Source organism: Rhinichthys klamathensis, unplaced genomic scaffold (assembly GCF_029890125.1).
Source record: "Rhinichthys klamathensis goyatoka isolate OS25496 unplaced genomic scaffold, OSU_Roscu_1.1 h1tg000197l_1, whole genome shotgun sequence".
Taxonomy (NCBI): domain Eukaryota; kingdom Metazoa; phylum Chordata; class Actinopteri; order Cypriniformes; family Leuciscidae; genus Rhinichthys; species Rhinichthys klamathensis.
The window spans coordinates 2,712,706-2,734,874 of record NW_026606723.1 but is presented as its reverse complement, the minus strand read 5'-3'; the positions used below and the strand labels follow the sequence as shown (position 1 = coordinate 2,734,874).

Sequence of the window (22,169 nt, the reverse complement as noted above, 5' to 3'; positions counted from 1 at the left end):
GTGAGGAAAATAAGAATTTGAACACCCTGCTATTTTGCAAGTTCTCCCGCTTGGAAACCATGGAGGGGTCTGAAATTGTCATCGTAGGTGCATGTCCACTGTGAGACATAATCTAAAAAAAAAAAATCCAGAAATCACAATATATGATTTTTTAACTATTTATTTGTATGATACAGCTGCAAATAAGTATTTGAACACCTGTCTATCAGCTAGAATTCTGACCCTTAAAGACCTGTTAGTCTGCCTTTAAAATGTCCACCTCCACTCCATTTATTATCCTAAATTAGATGCACCTGTTTGAGGTCGTTAGCTGCATAAAGACACCTGTCCACCCCATACAATCAGTAAGAATCCAACTACTAACATGTCCAAAGACACTAGAGACAAAATTGTACACCTCCACAAGGCTGGAAAAGGCTACGGGGAAATTGCCAAGCAGCTTGGTGAAAAAAGGTCCACTGTTGGAGCAATCATTAGAAAATGGAAGAAGCTAAACATGACTGTCAATCTTCCTCGGACTGGGGCTCCATTCAAGATCTCACCTCTTGGGGTCTCAATGATCCTAAGAAAGGTGAGAAATCAGCCCAGAACTACACGGGAGGAGCTGGTCAATGACCTGAAAAGAGCTGGGACCACCGTTTCCAAGGTTACTGTTGGTAATACACTAAGACGTCATGGTTTGAAATCATGCATGGCACGGAAGGTTCCCCTGCTTAAACCACATGTCAAGTCCCGTCTTAAGTTTGCCAATGACCATTTGGATGATCCAGAGGAGTCATGTGAGAAAGTCATGTGGTCAGATGAGACCAAAATAGAACTTTTTGGTCATAATCCCACTCGCCGTGTTTGAAGGAAGAAGAATGATGAGTACCATCCCAAGAACACCATCCCTACTGTGAAGCATGGGGGTGGTAGCATCATGCTTTGGGGGGGTTTTTCTGCACATGGGACAGGGCGACTGCACTGTATTAAGGAGAGGATGACCGGGGCCATGTATTGCAAGATTTTGGGGAACAACCTCCTTCCCTCAGTTAGAGCATTGAAGATGGGTCGAGGCTGGGTCTTCCAACATGACAATGACCCGAAGCACATAGCCAGGATAACCAAGGAGTGGCTCTGTAAGAAGCATATCAAGGTTCTGGCGTGGCCTAGCCAGTCTCCAGACCTAAACCCAATAGAGAATCTTTGGAGGGAGCTCAAACTCAGCAACAGCCCAGAAACCTGACTGATCTAGAGAAGATCTGTGTGGAGGAGTGGGCCAAAATCCCCCCTGCAATGTGTGCAAACCTGGTGGAAAAACTACAGGAAACGTTTGACCTCTGTAATTGCAAACAAAGGCTACTGTACCAAATATTAACATTGATTTTCTCAGGTGTTCAAATACTTATTTGCAGCTGTATCATACAAATAAATAGTTAAAAAAATCATACATTGTGATTTCTGGATTTTTTTTTTTGATTATGTCTCTCACAGTGGACTTGCACCTACGATGACAATTTCAGACCCCTCCATGATTTCTAAGTGGGAGAACTTGCAAAATAGCAGGGTGTTCAAATACTTATTTTCCTCACTGTATGTATATATATATATATATATAAAAAAAATGTGTGTGTAACGGTCACCAGCTGGAGTGCCCTTGAGAGCCACCAGAGGGCACTCCACATTAGACTATTGTCATTCCCTCACAAACTACATCTCCCATAATTCTCTGCCTGGACTCATCAGCACTCATTGTATCCACCTGTATGTCATTATCTTGTTTATTCACCCCATATGAGCCTGGTTTTTACATTCATTCCCTGCGAAGTCTTGTTAGTTGTTTACACTGCATTTCTGAGTGTTTCCACTGTTTTCCATCTTCCTGGTTGTTGATATCTGCCTGTGTCCTGGGGCCTGTACCATGATGGTAGTTGAACAAACTTAGGGTTGCAGGATTAGCGCAATTCACTTATTAAATAAAAGTATTAAAATATTAAGAATTTAAACAAATTTAAATCACATTATGAAATAAATGTTTTTTTTCCAAAACATGTTGGCCACAGTTATTGGTACCCCTAGAATTTTTTACAAGTAAAATATCTCTGAAGTATATTCCCATTAATGTTTACCTTTTTTAGCACACCAGGGTGACTAGGAACATGAAATTGTCCAGCCATGACTTCTTGTTTCACAGGAGTTTAAATATGAGGAAACACAAAGGCCAAATTCCCTTAGTCATCCTTTACAATGAGTAAAACCAAAGAATATAGTTCTGATGTACATCAAAAGATTTTTTAAGAATCACAAAATAGAAAGTGGCTGTAAGAAAATAGCTAAAGAATTGAAAATCCCCATTTTGACCATCAGGGCAATAATTAAGTTCCAATCAACTAAAGATGTTACGAATCTGCCAGGAAGAGGAAGTTTATCTATATTGCCTTAATGGATGGTGAGGATGAAAGTTTGAGAGGCCAAAACTCTTCAAGGATCACAGATGGAGAATTGCAGAGATTACTTGAGTCTTGGGGTCAGAAAGCCTTAAAAAATTTTTTTTTTTTAAATCAAACAACCCCTACATCACCACATGTTGTTTGGGAGGGTTTCAAGAAAAATTCTCCTCGCTCATCCAAAAACAAACTTCAGCAAATTCAGTTGTCAGACATAACTGGAACTTCAAATGACACAGGGTTCTGTGGTCAGATGAAACTAAAAAAATATATTTTTGGCAGCAAACATGCTAGTTGGGTTTGGTGCACACAAGGATAAAAAGTACCCCATGTGTGCAATTTAATATACCGTTGGATCTTTAATGTTGTGGGCATATTTTTCTGCTGGAGGTCCTGGACTTCAGATACATGGCATCGTGGATTCTATCAAATATCAACAGAGAAAAATCAAGAAAAAAATCAAAACCTGACGCCTTCTGCTAGAAATCTTATAATGGGCCGTGGTTGGATCTTCCATCAGGACAACGATCCAAAACAAACATCAAAATCAACCCAAAAATTAGTTACAGAGCACAAAATGAAGCTTCTGCCATGACCGTCCCAGCCCCCTGACCTGATGAGTGGGGTGAACTGAAGAGGAGAAGCACCAACATGGTGCACACACACACATTCAATTCTTTTACTTCAATGAAAGGTTAGATTTTTGGCAATTTTTTTAATGAAAGATCAAAAGGATAAACGATGCAGATTTATTTTTTAGAGCCCGTTTTGATCATATTTACCAGGGGTGCCATTAATTCTGAGCATGACTGTATATATATATATATATATATACACATAGTGTGTGTAAAATTATATTTAAAATTTTATATAAAATATATCAGTTTGAGCGGGAATGACGGCTACATTCGTATAAGTGTTTGCATGTGCCACGACTCACGGCAGCTCACGTTTGCGTGTGTCAACCACAATAAGCTTGCGGAGCAAACTTGTCAATCCATGACGCAGTGAAAACTGACCAATAGGGGGACAGTTTTAATCTCATGTGACTTGTAACATTTTGGTGCACTTTGAAACGTTGCCTTGTGAAAGTGAACCAAACCAAGAAAATGCAACATTGGAACAAATTAAGTCCCTGATTCGAAATTAAGCGAATGATCTACAGGTCTGAAAACGCCCTAAGATTGTTTTTTGCATTGTCTAAGGTCCTTCTTTGATGTTCATTTCTGGTCATCTTCAAGATAATTTTGTTAGTAAATGATAAATATCAGATGAATATGAGTGATTTTAAATGGGTAATTTCTGTACATTGCTCCCAGTCGTAATATCTCGAGCATCTTCCCTGGCACATTCTTTATGGCGAGAACCATTTTCACTGTGCTCCATAAAGCCTCAGCATAATTAAAGGTCTTACAAGGATGCAAAACATGTCATTAATTTAGCCCATATTTGTGTGGTGGTGTCAAGTTCTTGTTTATTGTAAAATGGCAACATATAGTTAAAGTAAAATACAGGCACACTTTCACAGTTTATGACATTTGCTGGATGTACTATTGTGCCGTAAACTGTAGGATCACTTATTAAACTCCAACGCAAGCGTCTCTGCTTAAAGTAGATAGATAAACATTCAAAGCCATTTTCCAGGTCATCCAGATTGGTTTATTCCATATCGTATAACTTTTATGTAATTCATTCCATGTCTTTTTATGGAAACAATTTTCTCTTTTTTGTCAGAACATCCCCCACTTTGGAAAGTGTAACTGTACCACTGACCGCGCTGCGCTTTTCATCTCTGATCAGCGGTGGTTTGTCATTTTGCCAATGTGAGACAAGCCAGACTGCTACTTTGTCTCTCCCACCCTCTCATTCATCAGGGTTGGAAGGAAATAATATCTTTGCTTTCTTTCATATCACCCATTAGAGCAAATGACTTTTTTCTGTTATTTTTTAAAGTAAATCAACAGCATCTACTTTTCTAGGCTGCAGGCATTTTCAAAAGAAAACTGAAGATATCCTTGACTTAAATTGGCAGATATCCCTCCATGCTGTTGTAGTGATCTCACTTTGATTCCCTGCTGTGGATGCTGGATAATAATTTTTCCCTTTCGTGTCACTGTGATTAGTTTCGACATCTCGGCTAATTGAAATGATGCTGCCATTAACACCTCTGTGAAGGATGGGATGTTCTAAATCACCGCCTTACATAGAGGACGTGTCATTTTTGCTGTCACACTGCCTATCTGATATTCTACTCTGCTCCGCTGTCATAATTGTCAAAGGCAGGCGCAAAGCAGGCTATATCCGTTTAGTTCACAGGCTATCAGACTGACCCTGCTGCTTCTCTCTCTATATATCCCATCCCCTCCCCTCTCCCCTCAGGGGCCTGAGACCTGGACGTCACCCGGAAGAAGACGATATCGTGCCAGAGCTTGCCAGAAGCATCCACCCCCGAGAGCGACCTGACTGGGAGGAAACCATCAGCGCAATGGTGAGAAGCCAAGTGCTCAGTCTCGCACAAATTCAGCGACTCCCTCCCACACCCTACGTTTACAATTGCAGTAGTAAAGAGAGCAGATAGCATACCCTGAAGCTGTGAAAATTAAAGACTGACTGGTAGGGACAGCCATAATTCTTTTATACAAGATCCATATTACCGTATTTTCCGCACTATAAGGCGCACTTAAAAGCCTTTAATTTTCTCAAAAAACGACAGTGCGGAGCGCCTTATATATGGATGGTGAACACACGTTCACCAAGACAGGGAGACAGCGCCGGACGACTTACGCCACTATCTGGCAATGGATCGTGGATGCCTGGGCTGATATATCAGTCTCAACTGTGATCCGAGCTTTCACGAAGGCAGGAATAATCTCTTTATTCAGCCAGTTCACATACCCATATTTACTTCCTGTTCTCGGTCAACGTCCACAATAGTTGATTGTCGAGTTCGCGCGCGCGATCAAACCTCCTCCGTGTGTTCAACATCTGATTCGGATGAACTATCCGAACTATCCATTTGAGCTGATATTCTCAGAACACCACACAGCACCGTCATCAGCTGACAGTCTGAGTCTCCACTGTTGCTTAGTTACCAATGATCGCGCGCGCGCACTCGACAATCGCCTGCTGTGGACTTCGACCGAAAACAGGAAGAAAATACGGGTATGTGAGCTGGCTGAATAAACATCATTTTTATTCATATCTTTCACATTTACTGGAGCCAGATTCACCGTGTTCACTCACATGGCTGTGCACTTGTAATGACACATTAAGGTTGTTAAGAGGCTAAAAGCAGGTTTAAAACTTGTCCCGTTTAAGTCAACAAGGTGCAAATTTTAAAAAGAGGATAACACGGTGTAGGCAACACCGGTTTTTTGGCGTTGTTATCTGTACTGACAGCACTCCAAATTTACAAAAAATGAGCTCAATGTTAAAATTGACCGGAGTTTTCCTTTAACGTTTGAACAACGTTACCATGGGAGTGAACGGAGTTGTCAGAAAGCTTAATAAAGTTTGACTTTATCTGACTTTTTTGTTGACATCTAGTGGATGCATAACGCAAACCCAGTCAAACGTTTGACTGCAGTATCTTATGCGCCTTATAATCCGGTGCGCCCTATATATGAAAAATGTTCTAAAATTGGTCATTCATTGAAGGTGCGCCTTATAATCCGGTGCGCCGTATAGTGCGGAAAATACGGTAGTGCCATAGACTTACATTATTACCTGTACGCAGGAACATGCTCTTGTCAGATGCCTGCAGAGCGATAATGTAGATTTGGTCATTTATAGAGCAGCAGACACAAAGCAGAATTATTTATATAATTCATGCATTATGAAATAAAGGAATGAATGGACATGAAATGTAGATTTGAGTTTTATTGAGAATTATTTTAGGAAGGAGACTGCAGATTAATATGAGAGGAAACCAGATGCATGGAGTAATGGTCAATAATACAGTTTAGTGATCATTATGTAAAACATTCTAAAAACAGTCACTTTTAATAAATATATTGCATGCATGCTAAATAATATGATTATTTTCTATCAAATATGTAAAGCATAATGTAGTCTGTCATTCATTAATGTAAAATACACCCCGTCATGAAGCAGCTAACACATCATCTGACTCTTTTGCAATGAGTGATGACGTACAGTATATTGCAGAATATCCCAGGATGACCTATTAGAATGGAGTATTCGAGAGCAGTGTAGTAATAGATGACTGTATTTCACTGCTTTGATGATCTACACCATCTATAACGTTCTTTCCTCAGCCTTTGTCCATTACAGAATTAGTTCATGATGATTTCACCAGCACTGACATACTTGCATTCAGTGGTGCTGATAAAAAAAACTGTCTCCATAGCAACCTGACTGTTGGCTGATGTTGTTTTGAGCACAAATAGATTAGCGAAGACATCAAGGGAATCACCATGTATCGCCTCACTCTTATGATACATTAAGTTAATGCTCTTAGGTTCAGTTTTATAACATTGTGTACCAGGGTATTAATTTAACTCGTTAATTTTACTGTCAAGGTCATCAAGCTCTAGTCGCTGTTGTCTCTTCACTGTCGTGACCTAGTTTCACTGTCACTTATAGTGAAGTTGAGACTGTGATGATCAACAGACTGGGTGTTACAAATAATGAAACAGAACTAGATTTGGACCAGACCCAGTCTAGCTTTCACACCCATGTTTTACACCAGTAGAAACTGGTCTGTTCAGCCGCATGGCATATTTGAAGGCTGCATGGTCAGGAGACTTTTAATAATTCTGTGTCTGGCTTCTAAGAGCCACACTTTCAAAGCATTATTCATATTTCATGGGCATTCTGAATCACTAGCTTGTTTTGGTTGGCCTTGCCAGATGACTCTCTCATTTGTTAAGGAATTGAAGATAATTCAATAGAGCTTTATAAAGCATACCAGCTGTCAAAAGATTCAGATGCTGGACGCACGCTTAGCCTTTGTAGACAACAGTTCAGGGTCATTCAGCTTTTTGGCATATCTGTTTAACCTATCTTTGATCCTGTTGTTGCTTTTTCTTTCCTTCCATTACTCAGCATGTCTGTTCTATATGGTGCCTACAGGTGCTCAGTGGTGTTAAATGATATTCTTATTATACTGTGCTGTGGTTTTTAAAGATGACACTGTGTGTGTAAGAGGGATTTGTCTCTCTTGAGCTCTTCTTTGCATAAAGATTTGGGAGGAGACTGTCCATGTCCTGTTAAAAACTATATTCAAGTGCTTTATCATTTGGGCCAAGCCCCTGCCCATATATAATGCATGAGTATTAGTGATTGTATTGTAAAATTCTGAATTAAAAATGTAAAATCACATGCTTGCCTTTAGCTGATCACATGCTGATCCCTCTTTCAGGCACGAAGTGCTGAAATTCCAGAGCTGACCTCTGAGCCTCTCATGCGCTCCTGCAGCAGCACTGCCAGTATGAAGGTGAAGAATGTTAAAAAGTAAGTGTCAAACATTTACACACCCAAAGTCACAAAGGTTTCTATATTATCCTCATGTTTCCAATAGCTGAATATTAAACTTACCGATCTGTGATCTTTTCAGACTCTCATTCACCAAGGGCCACTTCCCAAAGTTAGCCGAATGTGCCCACTTCCATTATGAAAATGTTGACTTTGGGACAATACAGGTAAGATCTTAAGCCCTTTAATAACAGTAAACCTGCTTTAACTACAGAGTGGCTCTCAGTGACTGGACTTGAAAGGGACAATGTTGAAAATGAGGCAAAAGGGGAGATTAAATTCTATTGTGCATGCGTGTTAGTGTGCAATAAAATGTCAAGGGTGTGCAGATAACACCAGAGTGCCACAGCTGGGAGAGGAAAAGCAGCGTGTCTCTAATGCAAGGCTCCAGGGAATTGAAAAGTGAGGATCAATGTGATATAACATCCCTCTCAAACCTGCAGTAGCACTCTTGCAGATGACTATATCCTCTACTAGGGCTGGGCATCCTCAGCTACTTCACCATACATTACATCTCGATACGTGTCACAATTCAGTCATGATGCATCGCTATATCATAATTGTATCAACTGAAACTGGGCCAGAGGCGTGACAGAAAGACTCAGTGTGATGGCAAGAGAGTGTATTTGTTGCATCTGTTTCAATCTCTTCACTTTAGTCCAGCATCGTGTCACACTGAGAGACACCGGTTTTAGAGTTTGCACTTATTTAGGTAACATCCATCTTCACTAAATGTAGGAATAAGTTCATAACATGAGACACTGTTTAATATGCATATATATATATATACTGTTTATTATGTATATATATATATATATATATATATGCATAATAAACAGTGTCTCAGTACATCCCAGATGCTAAATTGAATTGAGATGAGGGGAATTTGGAGCCCAGAGCAACACCTTGAACTTTTCATCATGTTCCTCAATTCATTCCTTAACAATGTGCGGTGTGGCAGGGTGCATTATCCTGCTGAAAGAGGCCAGATCCACTAGGGAACACCATTGTCATTAAGGGGTGTACTTGGTCTGCAACGATGTTTAGGTAGGGGGCACATGTCTAATTTACGTCCACATAAATGGCCAGAGTCAGGGTTTCCCAGCAGAACATTGCCCAGAGCATCACACTCCTAAAAAAAATAAAATACTATGGAAGCCAATGGGGTATATCAACTGTCTGATTACCGACATTCTTCAAAATATCTTCTTTTTTGTTCAGCAGAAGAAAGAAATTCATATAGATTTTAAACAGAATTTTCATTTTGAAGTGAACTAATCTTTTAATATGTGGACTTGTTAGGAGATGATCAATGATATTTGCTTCACCTGTGACTGGTCATAAGGTTTTGAGTCAGAAATTCAAGTTTAGTAATTGCTAAACTCTAATATACCAAAATTTGGACTCATTTTTTTATTTTATTTTTATTTTGGGGAAATGCTTTGAGTTCTGCTTGGTTAGTGCAGGGTTTCCCAACCTGCGGCTCGTCACCCCCATCAGGGCTGTCTGAGGGGTCGAAGAGTGTATTTGATTTTAGAGAAGCTAATGATTTTACTCATCACGTTTAAATAATCCAGGCTAATAAACATGTCTTTCATAGATGGTAAAAGGGTGTTTTTTTTTCCTGTGTCATTTTCTATTTAAAAGCAGTATAAACTAAACCTAAACTAAAAATGTACTTCAAGTCCCCTGCGTTCTGTTCAATTCTGTTGAGCTCCATCTAGCTGCAAGAACCATGACAAAATATCAAACTGAATAAAAATTCTTATTGTTCAATGACCTGGCTGTGATCAAAACAAATGGACATGACAGAGTGAAAGTCTGCAGTTTTTTATTTAGCAATTCATAAAACCACTGCGTATTTAACATTTGGAAAAAAATGCAAGCATAAGCAAAGAATAAGCACATTTTCTAATAATACTTCTGTCTATCTTTTTCAACTGCCTATCTACACATAAGTTTACTTTAAAGGTGTGGTAGTGAAGCATATGACTTATGAAACACATGACTCGTGAAGCATATGACTTGTGCCCCCTGAGAAAAAGGGTGGGAACCACTAGGTTAGAGAAGTGTGACAGCTTGGGTCAGAACTGTGCATGACTTTCGGTGTGAGGCAGTAACAGAGCTCAACAATCTAGAGAGGATTAGAGGGCATTCACAGGACATGTTCTCCCTTTCAAAAACAGATAGACATGGTGTTTTTAAAGAACTATTTTTAACCGGACTACATTTTAGAACATGACGCTTATGGTGCTAGATGTCAAAAAAAGAAGCAGCGATAACAGAAGCAAGCACCCATAATGCCTGATATGCACATTCCTACTTGCGACATCTTTTGATGTGGGAAAGAAAACTTTATCTGTTCTGAATAGATTCGGCTTCTTCACAGTGGTGTTCCCTTTCCCATATTTTACATTTCTCATTATAAACTGTATCAAGGCTCAGTGAAAGACTAAAAGGACTGGTGGGAATGCTGAATAGCGCCTTGTTGTGTAGAGACAGGAGGTGGGGTGGTGCGACAGTGTCGGAGATCTCTGTGCCTCTGTGTTTGGGATTAAGGATATAATGGAGCGCTCACAGAATGAGAAAATAGATTGGCATGGTGTCGAGGGCCAGACAATTGGGAGGGAGTGAAGCAGTGGTTTCTTCAGGGGGCCTTCACACTGAATAGTAATCCTGCTTTTGGAGGAATTGCCCTGGGAAAGCCGAAATATGAGACAGCTATTTTGCATTCACATGTTGCAGCGTCGACGTTTCTTTATTGCTGTTTATAGATTATTGTTGTTCTAGCATTGTGTTAACAGTCTAGGTGCAGCCGGTTGTAGCCTGCACTGGCGTCCAGTAGAGGGCGGCAGCTCCTTTCTTTCTCTTATCGTACCAGTTCGCAGCCAGTGCAGCAGGGTACCATGGCGACAATGAAGAACATCAATAGTTCTCTTTACTCTGCCACATAATCATGGTTTATGCACAAAACACAATTCAATCTGGAGAAGTCCTTTACAGCCCAGAATTGAATGAGCCTCCAGTTGTACAGCAGCAGCTGGCATGGATACTATAGCCATGTTTGTGGAGTTCCTACCAGAAGCATGTCATCCTTCTGCTGGTGATTTATGAATGGTTTGTAATTACAGGCAGATCACTGACTGATACTCCCAAAAGAGCAGCAGAATGACTGGGTTTCTCTGCATTCAGAAATGGCTCCAGAGAAACACTGTTGTCCACAAATATTTTTACTGTGTTAGCCATGCACTTGATTTAGTTAATTAAGGATACACTGATCACTGATTATCATTAATGTATTGGTATCGGCTTTTTTACATTTAGTATGACAAATTAATTTAAACATAATAATAAGGGGATGCACTATACACTACTATTCAAAATTTTGGTGTTGGTAAGATTTTTGATTTTGAAAGAAATCTTGAATGCTAACCAAGGCTATATTTATTTGATCAGAACTACAGTAAAGACAGTAATATTGTGATATATCATTGCAAATAAAAATACTAGAAAATAGAAAACAGCCATTACTCAATTGCCTAAAGAAACATTTTGGTAACACTTTACAATGAGGTTTCATTAATTTACATTAGTTAACTACTTTAACATGAACTAAGAATGAACAATACATCTACATCATTTATTAATCTTAATGTTAATTTTAACATTTACTAATACATTATTAAAATCAAAGTTGTATTTGTTAACATAAGTTAACACTGAACTAACAATGAACGACTATTTTTATTAACTAACTTTAACAAAGATTAATAAATACTGTAATGTACTGTAACTGTAAATGTATTGCTTATTGTTAGTTCATGTTAATACATTAACTAATGTTAACAAATGAGACCTTATTGTAAATCGTTACCAGCCTTTCTTATGTTGAAAACATTTGTACAAAGTTGTGCTGCTGGATATTTTTGTGAAAATCGGGTTCTCTGGATTCTTTGATGAATAGAAATCATTCATTTGAAATGAAAATCATTTGTAACTAAATGTCTGTACTGTCACGTTTGATCAATTTAGTGCGTCCTTGCTGAATTAAAGGTTGTTGTTTTTCACCCCAAACTTGTGAATGGTAGCTTATCTTTACCATATAGTTCCAGATGTTGAAGCTGCCATTGCTGTAACTAGGGCCTGAAACAAACTTTTTTCTACACCTGCCAATGGCCGGTGACTTAAAAATGTACCTGCCATAAATAGTTTTTACCGGCCATGAAACTGTTTTTGCAAAAACAGGCAGTAATGACACCAACATTTTAGATACCAGTGAAAATTCGCAATTCTGTATTCCAATTTCAATACCACAGGTGAAACTACTAGCCTAAGTAATATAAATGTAAAACATTATTAACAAGAAAACAGTCTGTAATAAAATAAAAACAAATAATTAAATTATCAACTGTTCCCCTTCCTTTAGGACATAACCGACTGTTTACTAGGATAGTCGCTATTTTTTTCCCCGCTCAGGTGCAAGACGACGTGAAAGAGAGCTCATTTTAGTATTCGGCTTTCTGGGTGAGTTTCTTTTTATGTTTTCACATACATACTTTCGTATGTGCGCACACAAAACTTTCCACACAGCGTGCGAATAATGAAATGAGCTCCCTTTCGCATCATCTTGTGCTTGAATATTTAAATTGTCCAGGCTTAAACTTTCGTGACGATGCTGCGCTGACTCGTCTACTGTTCTGACTTCGAGCATTGTTCACGTTTGTTCACGTTCATGCATATGTTAGAATTCATAAAAATGTTACAGGCCAACTGTCGAGTGGCCCCATTTCATATACTCCCCAACGCTGATTTTTACTCTCATTTGGCACTTGGAGAGTGTTAATTTTAGGCCCTGGTTGTACCATTGTTAAAGCTGTTGCCCATATTAATGTGTGCCACTATGGGAGGGGTTCATGTCCCCCACAGCAAAACGTTTAGCAATAATCGCTGCATTGCTCACGTGGCATTGACCCTTTTGCTTGTAGCATCACTCATTGATTTTACTGTTACATTGCTGTACATGCTTTTTTATTTTTGTGCCCTCCTCTGCCTATGTTGCATGACATTTAAACAATTGTGGTTTAAAGCTCTGGAGGTGACTTTGTATTTGATGTCTTAATTGTGTTGTTGGATACGGCCGCCAATTGTATGTTGGTTTATTCTTGCACACAATGGAGGGCTTGTCTTCTGGATCCATTCATGGCCTTTGCTCAGCCTTGTATTGCAGCCGTGTGGTAACTGGCACTGACTGCTAACCACAGCCAGTGGAAGACAAAAGTGCAACTTAGATTCAATTACAGATATGTCTTAAGTTCATCAGCCGCTCGGTAATGTGTGTGGATGGTGTGGATGACACGTGTATGTTGTACCAGTGTACCGGAGGAAATAGTTTCCATAGGCACCCCTCCCTGCTGGTGAATGAGTGAGGGCAGTGGCCGTGTTTTTAGTGTCCCACTGTCCCTTCCCCCATTTTCTGCTCCAGGCTCATATAGCTACTCTGTATACTCTCTGGATATACGAACCCCTCGACCCAGAGCTTTCGTCGGGTCGGGCCTGTGCCAGGTAATGTGCTCATTGCCCAGTATTTGCTGTGGTCCGTCGTGCATCTCTTTATAATGTATGCTTGCAAGCTACTTGTCTCAAATTGGTTCCACCTGCTCCTGTTTTAGAATATTAAAGTCTTTCATATTTTAGCTAGGAGTGCATGGCATATTTGTCCTATACAAGTCATTGACTGATTTGTTTAAATATTAGTATTTGATATTTGTGTATGCTTATTTCCACCCGTTTGCATTTAAATGACATTTTTCTTCACCTAACACTTAGTTATTATTAAAAAAATGATTTGATAACACTGTTAAGTGTAATCTTTATAAAATCAAAAATGAATATCCGTTTCATACTGTGCATTATAATGCCTAAATGAAATTGTAGCATGTAAAACGATTGATTTTAGTTTTTATTTATTTATGCAAAATTGTACTATTGGCTAATATCACTTATTGGTCATAAGATGAAAATTATTATTCAGTTAAATACAGTATCTGCCAGAATTACTTTAAGGGCTAAACATTCCCTTGCTGGAAGAAATCTGGTCATACTTGCTAGTCAAGGAATCTAAGCTGTTTTCTGCAACAATGTTAATTAACTTAGCCGGCTGATCAGCCACCAAAACCAGCTAGGACCAGGTGAAGACCAGTTTTGACTAGCTAGACACATGTAAAACCAGCTACCATCAGAAGATGGATTTTTCAACAGACATGAAACTTTTTTCTCTCTCATCCTCTTAAATTTGGTCACCAACGAGTTATGATGCATCAATCTTGTGTGCTTCTCAACAGCAGGGCTCATCCTGTGCTATTCTCGGCTCTGTCTCAGGCTGTTTGAATTACCGTCCACAGCCTGACTATTATTATTTACCCTCGCTGTCTCTCTAGCAATCTATCTTCACATCTCTTAGTCATTATATTGCCTGTGGAGAAAGTCAAATGCTCGTACCCCTCAGCTGGTGCACATGACACATTTATTCCTCAGCTACTCGGCAGTCTGGAGCAGAGATGCTGCCTCTAACCCACAGGTCAGACAGGCCAGTATGGCTGCTGTCACTGTTCAGCCATCACATTGACATGAGCACTTGCTTGTGCCCTCAATGTAAATCAGAAGTGGAGTCACGTAGCGTAACAGCAAGTACAGAGAACAACAGTTTAATAAGGAGTGAGTGGTAGTTGTGTTTGCTACTAAGGGCTCTTGAATGAACAGAATACTAAAATAAAAGCATGATCCTCTCTGCTTGTTTTTTATTCCCACCACAGGCCATAAACGCTTGGATTCTCATCCTGCTTTGGACCGGTCAACTGTTTATTTTTAGGGCAATATTGATGTTGATCAGCACCATCTGGTGCTAATGGGCAAGTTATAGGAAATAGCATCTGCTTTGTTAACATTGCTTTTCAGATTTATGAGACAGGAAATATGTTGTTTAATTCTGCCTTCTAGGTGACTGAGTATCTATATTTTGTGTTCCAGCATAAAACTAATCTGTTCCAGGAGTTCATTTCCACAGATGAATACTCCACCAGTTTAGTTCTCTGTTGTTTAATGCATGGCTCTCTTTCCGATTTCTTCAGTGTCTGATATTTGTAGGCACTCTCACAGAGTACTCTCTTGTGTTTTATTTATTTCAACAGGCTTTTATTCATGTTGGCACACCTTGCCCTATCCTGTTGAATGGAAAATTGATTGCTTGCCACATTGTGAGAACATACCAGTCTTCCAATTGTGCACTGGCGAAATAGACTTCACAGGGTATTCAGCCATTTTAAGTGAGAATCTCTTATGCAGTAATATAGTGAAAAAATTACTATTTAAAATGACTGCTTTATATTTTAACATAATGTATACTTGTGATAGCAAAGCTGATTTTCTACAGCCATTACTCACTCTGGATAATCCTGTAGCTCCTTGATAAGAAGGTGGAACTCTCCTTCATCTCTACGTAATCTCAGGATTGGATGGACACTTTTTAAGAAGAGAGAGGACAACAAAATAATCCTAAGACTACATTTTGTATTGTTTTAGTTTTTTTTGTTGTTTTTTTACCCCGCAACTATTAATTAATTAATTTGCATCTGACTCAGTTTGCAAGGTTTCTGTGTGTGACGAATTTTTAGGATGACGAATATGAAAAAACGCATACGAAAATTTCGAACTCAGTGTGCAAGGACCTTTAGTGTGTAAGAAACAGTAAACTGCATAAAGAAACAAAGCAGCTTGTGATTTAATATTTGGCAAGCTCTCCAATGTGAGATTTTGCATTGAAATGTATTACTTTTGCCAGCTGGGCTTTTTAGAACTTTTTTTATATAACAGTTGCCAAGTCAGCACTGTGGATGCACAAACCGTAAAGAGTTGTGCACAGTCAAGGCATGACATCCCATGTGGCCTGCCCCTCTCTCCATCAGAGCATCTTAGACTGCAGTATGCTTATGTGTCCAACGATGTGTACATGTGTGGCCACATAAATCATGTCAGTCAGTTGACCCCATGTATGCTTGTTAATGACAAAATGCCTCAGCTGGTATTGTGGGGTAGAGATTTCAGGAGGAACTGGCCTGTGAAATAGTCCTTGGAGAAGGGGGATCCTGACTGCCTTTCCAATCTCCCTCTAGCCCTGCCTTGTGCCCTCTACTCATTAACAATGCTGATTCAGGAATCAAACTGCTCTTACAAATGACAGCAGTCTCAAAAGAGGGCATTTTACAGAAGAATATCTCTGTAAAGCAGCAGACTACCCCATTCACTCCATGCAGTCCCTCTACTGCTAAATAGCTACATGTAGCCAGTACGTGCAGTGTTCTAATAGCATCTGCTCTTGTACTGCTTTGGATCTTGTTTGGGGAAAACATGCTGTAAGATCTCTTTGGGATGTTTACTAGCTGCTGAGCTGGCTTTGTTATCGATCTGTGCAGTACAATGTGTTTTCAGTGTGCAAGCACCTTTATATGTCTGAGGCTGAGGCTAAATCACACAGGGGCGCAACTGCACATTTACTGAGGGGTGTGCATTATTCAAGATCAGTGATGGCGCCACCCTGTATATTCCATCCCCTAATTCTGATATCATATTTGACTGCACGCTGTAAGACATAACATGCTTGTCTGCATTAACAGAAGATGAGGCCAAAAGCCCAATAACTAGTTTGTGCTTGGAGGGATGCAAACCTATCAGGGGTGAACAAAATTAAGATGTGACCCCCTTCCCCCATTTTTGATACCATAGCAAAAAAAAAATGGTATGACTTTTATTTCCAAACACATGTAATATTGCTGTTTTGGAGGGATTTGTGTGGGGTTTTTATTTTATTTTTTTACTTGAGTAAAACATTTATTCAAATGAATACTGTTATTTTGTACTTTCTATTCATCAAAGAATCCTGAACAAATGTGTCAGTTTCCACAATAATATTAAGCAGCACAATGGTTTTCAACCTAAATATGAAATGTTTCTTGAGTGCTGAATTAGCATATTAGAATGATTTTTGAAGGATCATGTGACATTGAAGACTGAAGTAATGGCTGCTGAAAATTCAGCTTTACCACCACAGGAATAAAATACATTTTAAATTATATTAAAATAGAAACCAAGTATTTAAAATATTTGCAATGTTTCAAACTGTTACTGTTTTGCAAATAAATGTAGCCTTATAAAAACTTATAATGACTTAGAAAAACATTTTAAAAAATCGTATAGACCCCAATCTTTTGAATGGCAGTGAAAGAAAGTATAAGAAAGAAAAAAATTTAGTTTTTGTTTGTTACCTTCTTCTGTGTGTTTTAATCTTATCAACTTTAATCTTTCATCCACATTAAACCCTTTCAAAGCTACCTTGCTTAGTTATGTCATCCTCAGAGGCACTGCTTTATCTTGGTCCCTCCTCTGCAATGAAACAATGGAGCACTCCACTATTGCCCACAGGGCAACGCACTCAAAAACACAACCACTGCAGCCCGACAAAAATACCACTCGTTCCACCCCCCTTGGATTGGAGAGTGTGTGGGAAGACCACTTTATACGCACAGACCTGCTCTTACCTCCGCAGTCCCGCCCTATCCACACAAAATACATTTTTCAGCACAGTAATATTTTGTTTGTATTATCACTCTACAATGTGAATCTGGCTACAGATTATGGTACAGTTTCTTGACCAGTCATACTCACACCTGACGTGTTCGTTTCAGTGACCTCCCATTTCCTTGAATGTCCTCTCAAAGTGTGATTTGTGGAATCATGTAAGGGATTTACCCTGGCAAAGCTGGCAGGATGCCCAGCTTCTGTTCAGGCAAATCTGGATGAACTAGGTCACTAGTGGATTTTAATTGTATAATATTTATAGCAGTTCAGAAAGAGAGAGTCTTATTTTAATGTATGATCCAGTGGATGATGCTATGTCCTTCAAGTTCATGTTGCCAATGTGGCCAAATAATCATTTTTTTTCTTGATTTCTTCCTGCTTTAAGATGTAGGTTTGGAGGTAATCTATTACTCAGAGGAAATTATGTTTGATTCTTTGCTGCAAATTTTTTTTGAGCCAATCAGCATTATGATGTCATCCTGTGACTCCAAAGTGATTAGTCACATGACGTGTAGGTGACTGACTAAAAAAGTGATAAAGAAGGCTGGTTTAGGGTTATCTTTTGTAGACACTAATCAGGCATGTTTCTTAGCAACAAGTGTACACTAATCACACCCCTTTAATAGAATAATTGATATATTCAACAAATACATAGGCAAAATTACTATAAGATTTTATTGCACAGAACTATTAGATTATGCATAATAGCAGGCAGTTTTGAAGTCTAATGTAAATTGACTTGCAATTGGTTACAAAAGCGGTACTTTGATGTCAGTTGAAAGAAGCATGGCAGTGAAATTCGGCCAGTATACATCAAGTTCTACACCACTGACATGCGGTGTGCCACAAGGCTCTATTCTGGCCCCAACACTTTTTTTCACTTTTTTGCCGTTGGGAGATATTTTTAGGAGGTATGACATTGCATTTCATTGCTATGCAGACGACTTGCAAATATACTTACCATTAATAAACGGAAGTAGCCTGGAGCCTCTAATGTTCTGCCTGTCTGAACTTAAATCATGGTTGGCCTCTAACTTTCTATATCTTAATGAAAATAAGACTGAGATTGTAGTATGCGGGTCTAGAAGAACAAGGAGCTCAGCGGAGTAAAATTTCGACCCTCTCTCAATACATGTTAAAGAACGTGTTAAAAACTTGGGTGTTTACATCGATAGCTCTCTGAAGCTAAATGCCACAGATAAACCATGTGGTGAAGACAAGTTTCTTTCACTTGAGAAACTTGGCTAAGATGAAATCGTGTTTGACGTATAAGAGCCTGGAAATTGCTATTCATGCACTTATATCGTCAAGACTTGATTATTGTAACTCTTTATATAAGGGTATTAGTCAAGCTTCTATTTTACGGCTGCAAAAGGTTCAAAATGCGGCAGCGAGATTATTATTGAATATTAAAAAACGAGAACACATCACTCCATCTTTGATCGCTCTACATTGGCTTCCTGTACAATATAGAATTGATTTTAAACTTCTTTTATTGGTGTATAAATCACTCCATGACCTTACACCGACTTATTTGTCAGCTCTGTTAATGGAGTATCAATCAGGAAGAGCCTTGAGATCATCAACTCAAAAGTTGCTGAAAATTCCACGGACTAAGTTAAGCCAGAAAGGGGATCGGGCTTTTGCAGTAGTAGCGCCAAGACTTTGGAATAGTTTGCCATCATATGTTAGGGATGCTGACTCTGTACATGTTTTTAAAGTACAACTTAAGACATATCTGTTTGCCATGGCTTATTCGTCTTAAATGTTTTATTTTTTATTTTATTTTATTTTTTGTTCTATTACTATTGTAGTATGTTTCTCTTTCTATTTTTCAGTGAGAATGTAAAGCACATTGGTCAACTTGTGTTGTTTGAATAGTGCTATATAAATAAAGGTGACATTGACATTGACAGTTCATAATGCTTTAAAGGGAATGCCTCAAAAGGACCATGTATAATACAACATTTGCAAGATTACAAAGATAATATCTTCAAATGAATTTGAAGATATTATCTTTGTAATCTTGCAAATGTTGTATTATATACATGGTCCTTTTGAGCTTTGATGAAATTCACAGATACAGAACCTGTTTCTGTGGTCCTTGCAGAAAGGGGTTTTAGCATGCTGACTGTTTAATTGTGTGGTGAAATGTGACTGAAATAGCACCCGGATTTTTGAATATAATATATTACAGATAATTATAATATTATGAAACAATTCTTAACTAGCTCAATTTCAACATTTATATGCTGCGATAGATGTTAAAAACAAATGTTATTGAATAAATAAACTATTCAATCTTACTAATTGACTAATCCTGTCCCATCCATAGTGAATTCCTCTGTTTAAGGAATGTGTATTTTCCACACTCAGCCTCTGGATTTGTTTTGGAACTGGATGCTTGAGGGTGTTAAATCTTCTGCTGGAATGTGTCCACCCTTATGAATGCTCTTTTGCAGCTCATCCAGACACATTAGTAAGTAACTGAATAATCATATGACTTGGCGTTTCTTTATTCAATGGAATCACAATTCTGGCCCTTTAAAGGTCATCGTTCTGTAACTTTGCAGGAGAATGATTTGTTTGTTAACTTGCATCACATGTGTTCCTAATCTTGCTGGAACACACTCTTGATATCATAGCAAATGGTACGTCATATGTCATAGTTTTAAGCCAAGGCATTTTTAAATTCATCCTCACATTTCAGCTGAAGTCTCTAAGCTCTCATATTTGTTTTGGTCTGCATGACCCCTTCCACCTCCATGAAATAATCCAAACACATCTGATACCAGCCAGCCTCCCTCCTCAAACTCACATATTCACTCTGAAGCAGCCATGTGTTTCTGAGCGAGTGAGACTCCAGGGAAGGATTTCTCATTTCTGCAGGTCGAATAGCAGGACTCTTGGATCTCTCTTGCGTTCTGTGTGGTTGACTGCCGCATTTCACAACACTCCTCCAGGAAAATCTTTTTAATCACCCTCAGATGTGCTGTGATGCCACAAGTGACCCGTTGCTTTTCTCTGTCCCCTGCGCTGATTTACGGCTGAAAGTTGTGTAAATATGTATCTGAGTGCTTGTCTTTGTACTTCTGTCACAATCACTGCCTCAGGCCACGTCTTATCATCATTAGACCTTGAGCTAGAAGTCAGGTTAAACTTTCAAAATCAACAAATAGGTAATTACAATTGCATGTACTTTAAAAGTTTGATTTCAGTCAGACTAAAGCAATAATTTTAAAATGTGCCTTGATCTAATGATACCATTTAAACATGTCGTAAGATAAAAAAAAAAAAAAAAGAGAGAAATCCTTTTATTCATCAAGGATGCATTAAATTGATCAAAAGTTACAGTGAAGACATTTATAATGTTACAAAAGTTTTTTTTTCTTCTTAAATAAATGCTTTAATAAATTTAATAAATGCTGTTCATTAAACTTTCTATTCATCAAGGAATCCTGAAAAATGTATCACTATTTCCACAAAAATGTTAAGCAGCACAACTGTTTTCATCATTGATAATATTATTACTTATAATAATATTATAATAATTGTAATTAATATAACATTATAATATTATTATTATTATTATTATTATTATTATTATTATTATTATTAAGAAGTGTTACCTGCGCACCAAATCAGCATATTAGAATGATTTCTGAAGGATCATGTGACACTGAAGACTAGAGTAATGATGCTGAAAATTCAGCTTTGTCATCATAGGAATAAATTACATTTTAAAATATATTCAAATAAAAAAGTTATTTTCATTTGTAATATTTCACAATATTCCTGTTTTTACGTTTTTTTGATTAAATAAATGCAGCCTTGGTGAGCATCCCAGTCTTGTTGAGACTTCTTTCCAACCATTTTTATAGGTACTGTAGTTGACTAGTTGGTGGTAAGAAAATGTTGTATAATAAACCTGGGTTAAGATCATATCCAATAGAAACAAATCTTTGGGGTATGGATGCTAAGTGCATCCCTAAAATCAGTTAGCTGACAGATATTCAACAAATAGGCTAAATAGCTATAACTTTTCATTACACAAAACTACCATAATTCTCATGAACAAGCATTTAAATTGTGTATAAAAAAGGGAACATTGCTCATAGCAGAGTAAGCAGACTGACAGTAATGTTTCATGTATTGTTGACATGTTATATTTCATTCAAAAGCAATGCTTTTATGGCTGAAGCAGCAGTGATTAAAATGGAGTGTATTAAGAGAAACAAATACAAGCATGCTGAAATCAAGTTGCATGTCTAAATCCACTCCCTTTAACCACCTTTAAAATATTGTCATTAACTCACCATCGTGTCTAAACCTATAGGCATTTCTTTCCTTACTTTTCTTATGTTTTTTTCTATTCTACACTGTCTCAAATGTGTTTTTTTAGATAAACTATCCCTTTTAAAATGTTACATTAATTGGTCAACCTCACCATTCGAATAATAATTTGTTGGATTAGTCAACTATCCTAACCTGTCCTTATTGTCTTCATCAACGAACACTATAATTAGGTCATTAAAAATGGCCGTGAACGGAAAGCACCCCCCTGCCAAAGTACGAGACATATGGAGGCTCTTTGTTTCCGTTCTTTGTCTTTTGTGC

At 38.2% G+C, this 22,169-nt stretch overlaps 1 protein-coding gene across 3 annotated transcripts in view; it reads left to right on the top strand.

Moving 5' to 3' along the window:
• Nucleotides 1–22,169, top strand: part of arhgap32b (Rho GTPase activating protein 32b) — a 137,238-nt gene that overhangs the window by 75,192 nt on the left and 39,877 nt on the right. For all 3 annotated transcript variants that reach the window (XM_056263066.1, XM_056263065.1, XM_056263067.1), the window contains exons 3-5: nt 4,806–4,914; nt 7,810–7,901; nt 8,005–8,089. In XM_056263066.1, the coding sequence (XP_056119041.1) occupies nt 4,806–4,914; nt 7,810–7,901; nt 8,005–8,089 (286 nt within the window). The remainder of the gene's footprint in view (nt 1–4,805; nt 4,915–7,809; nt 7,902–8,004; nt 8,090–22,169) is intronic.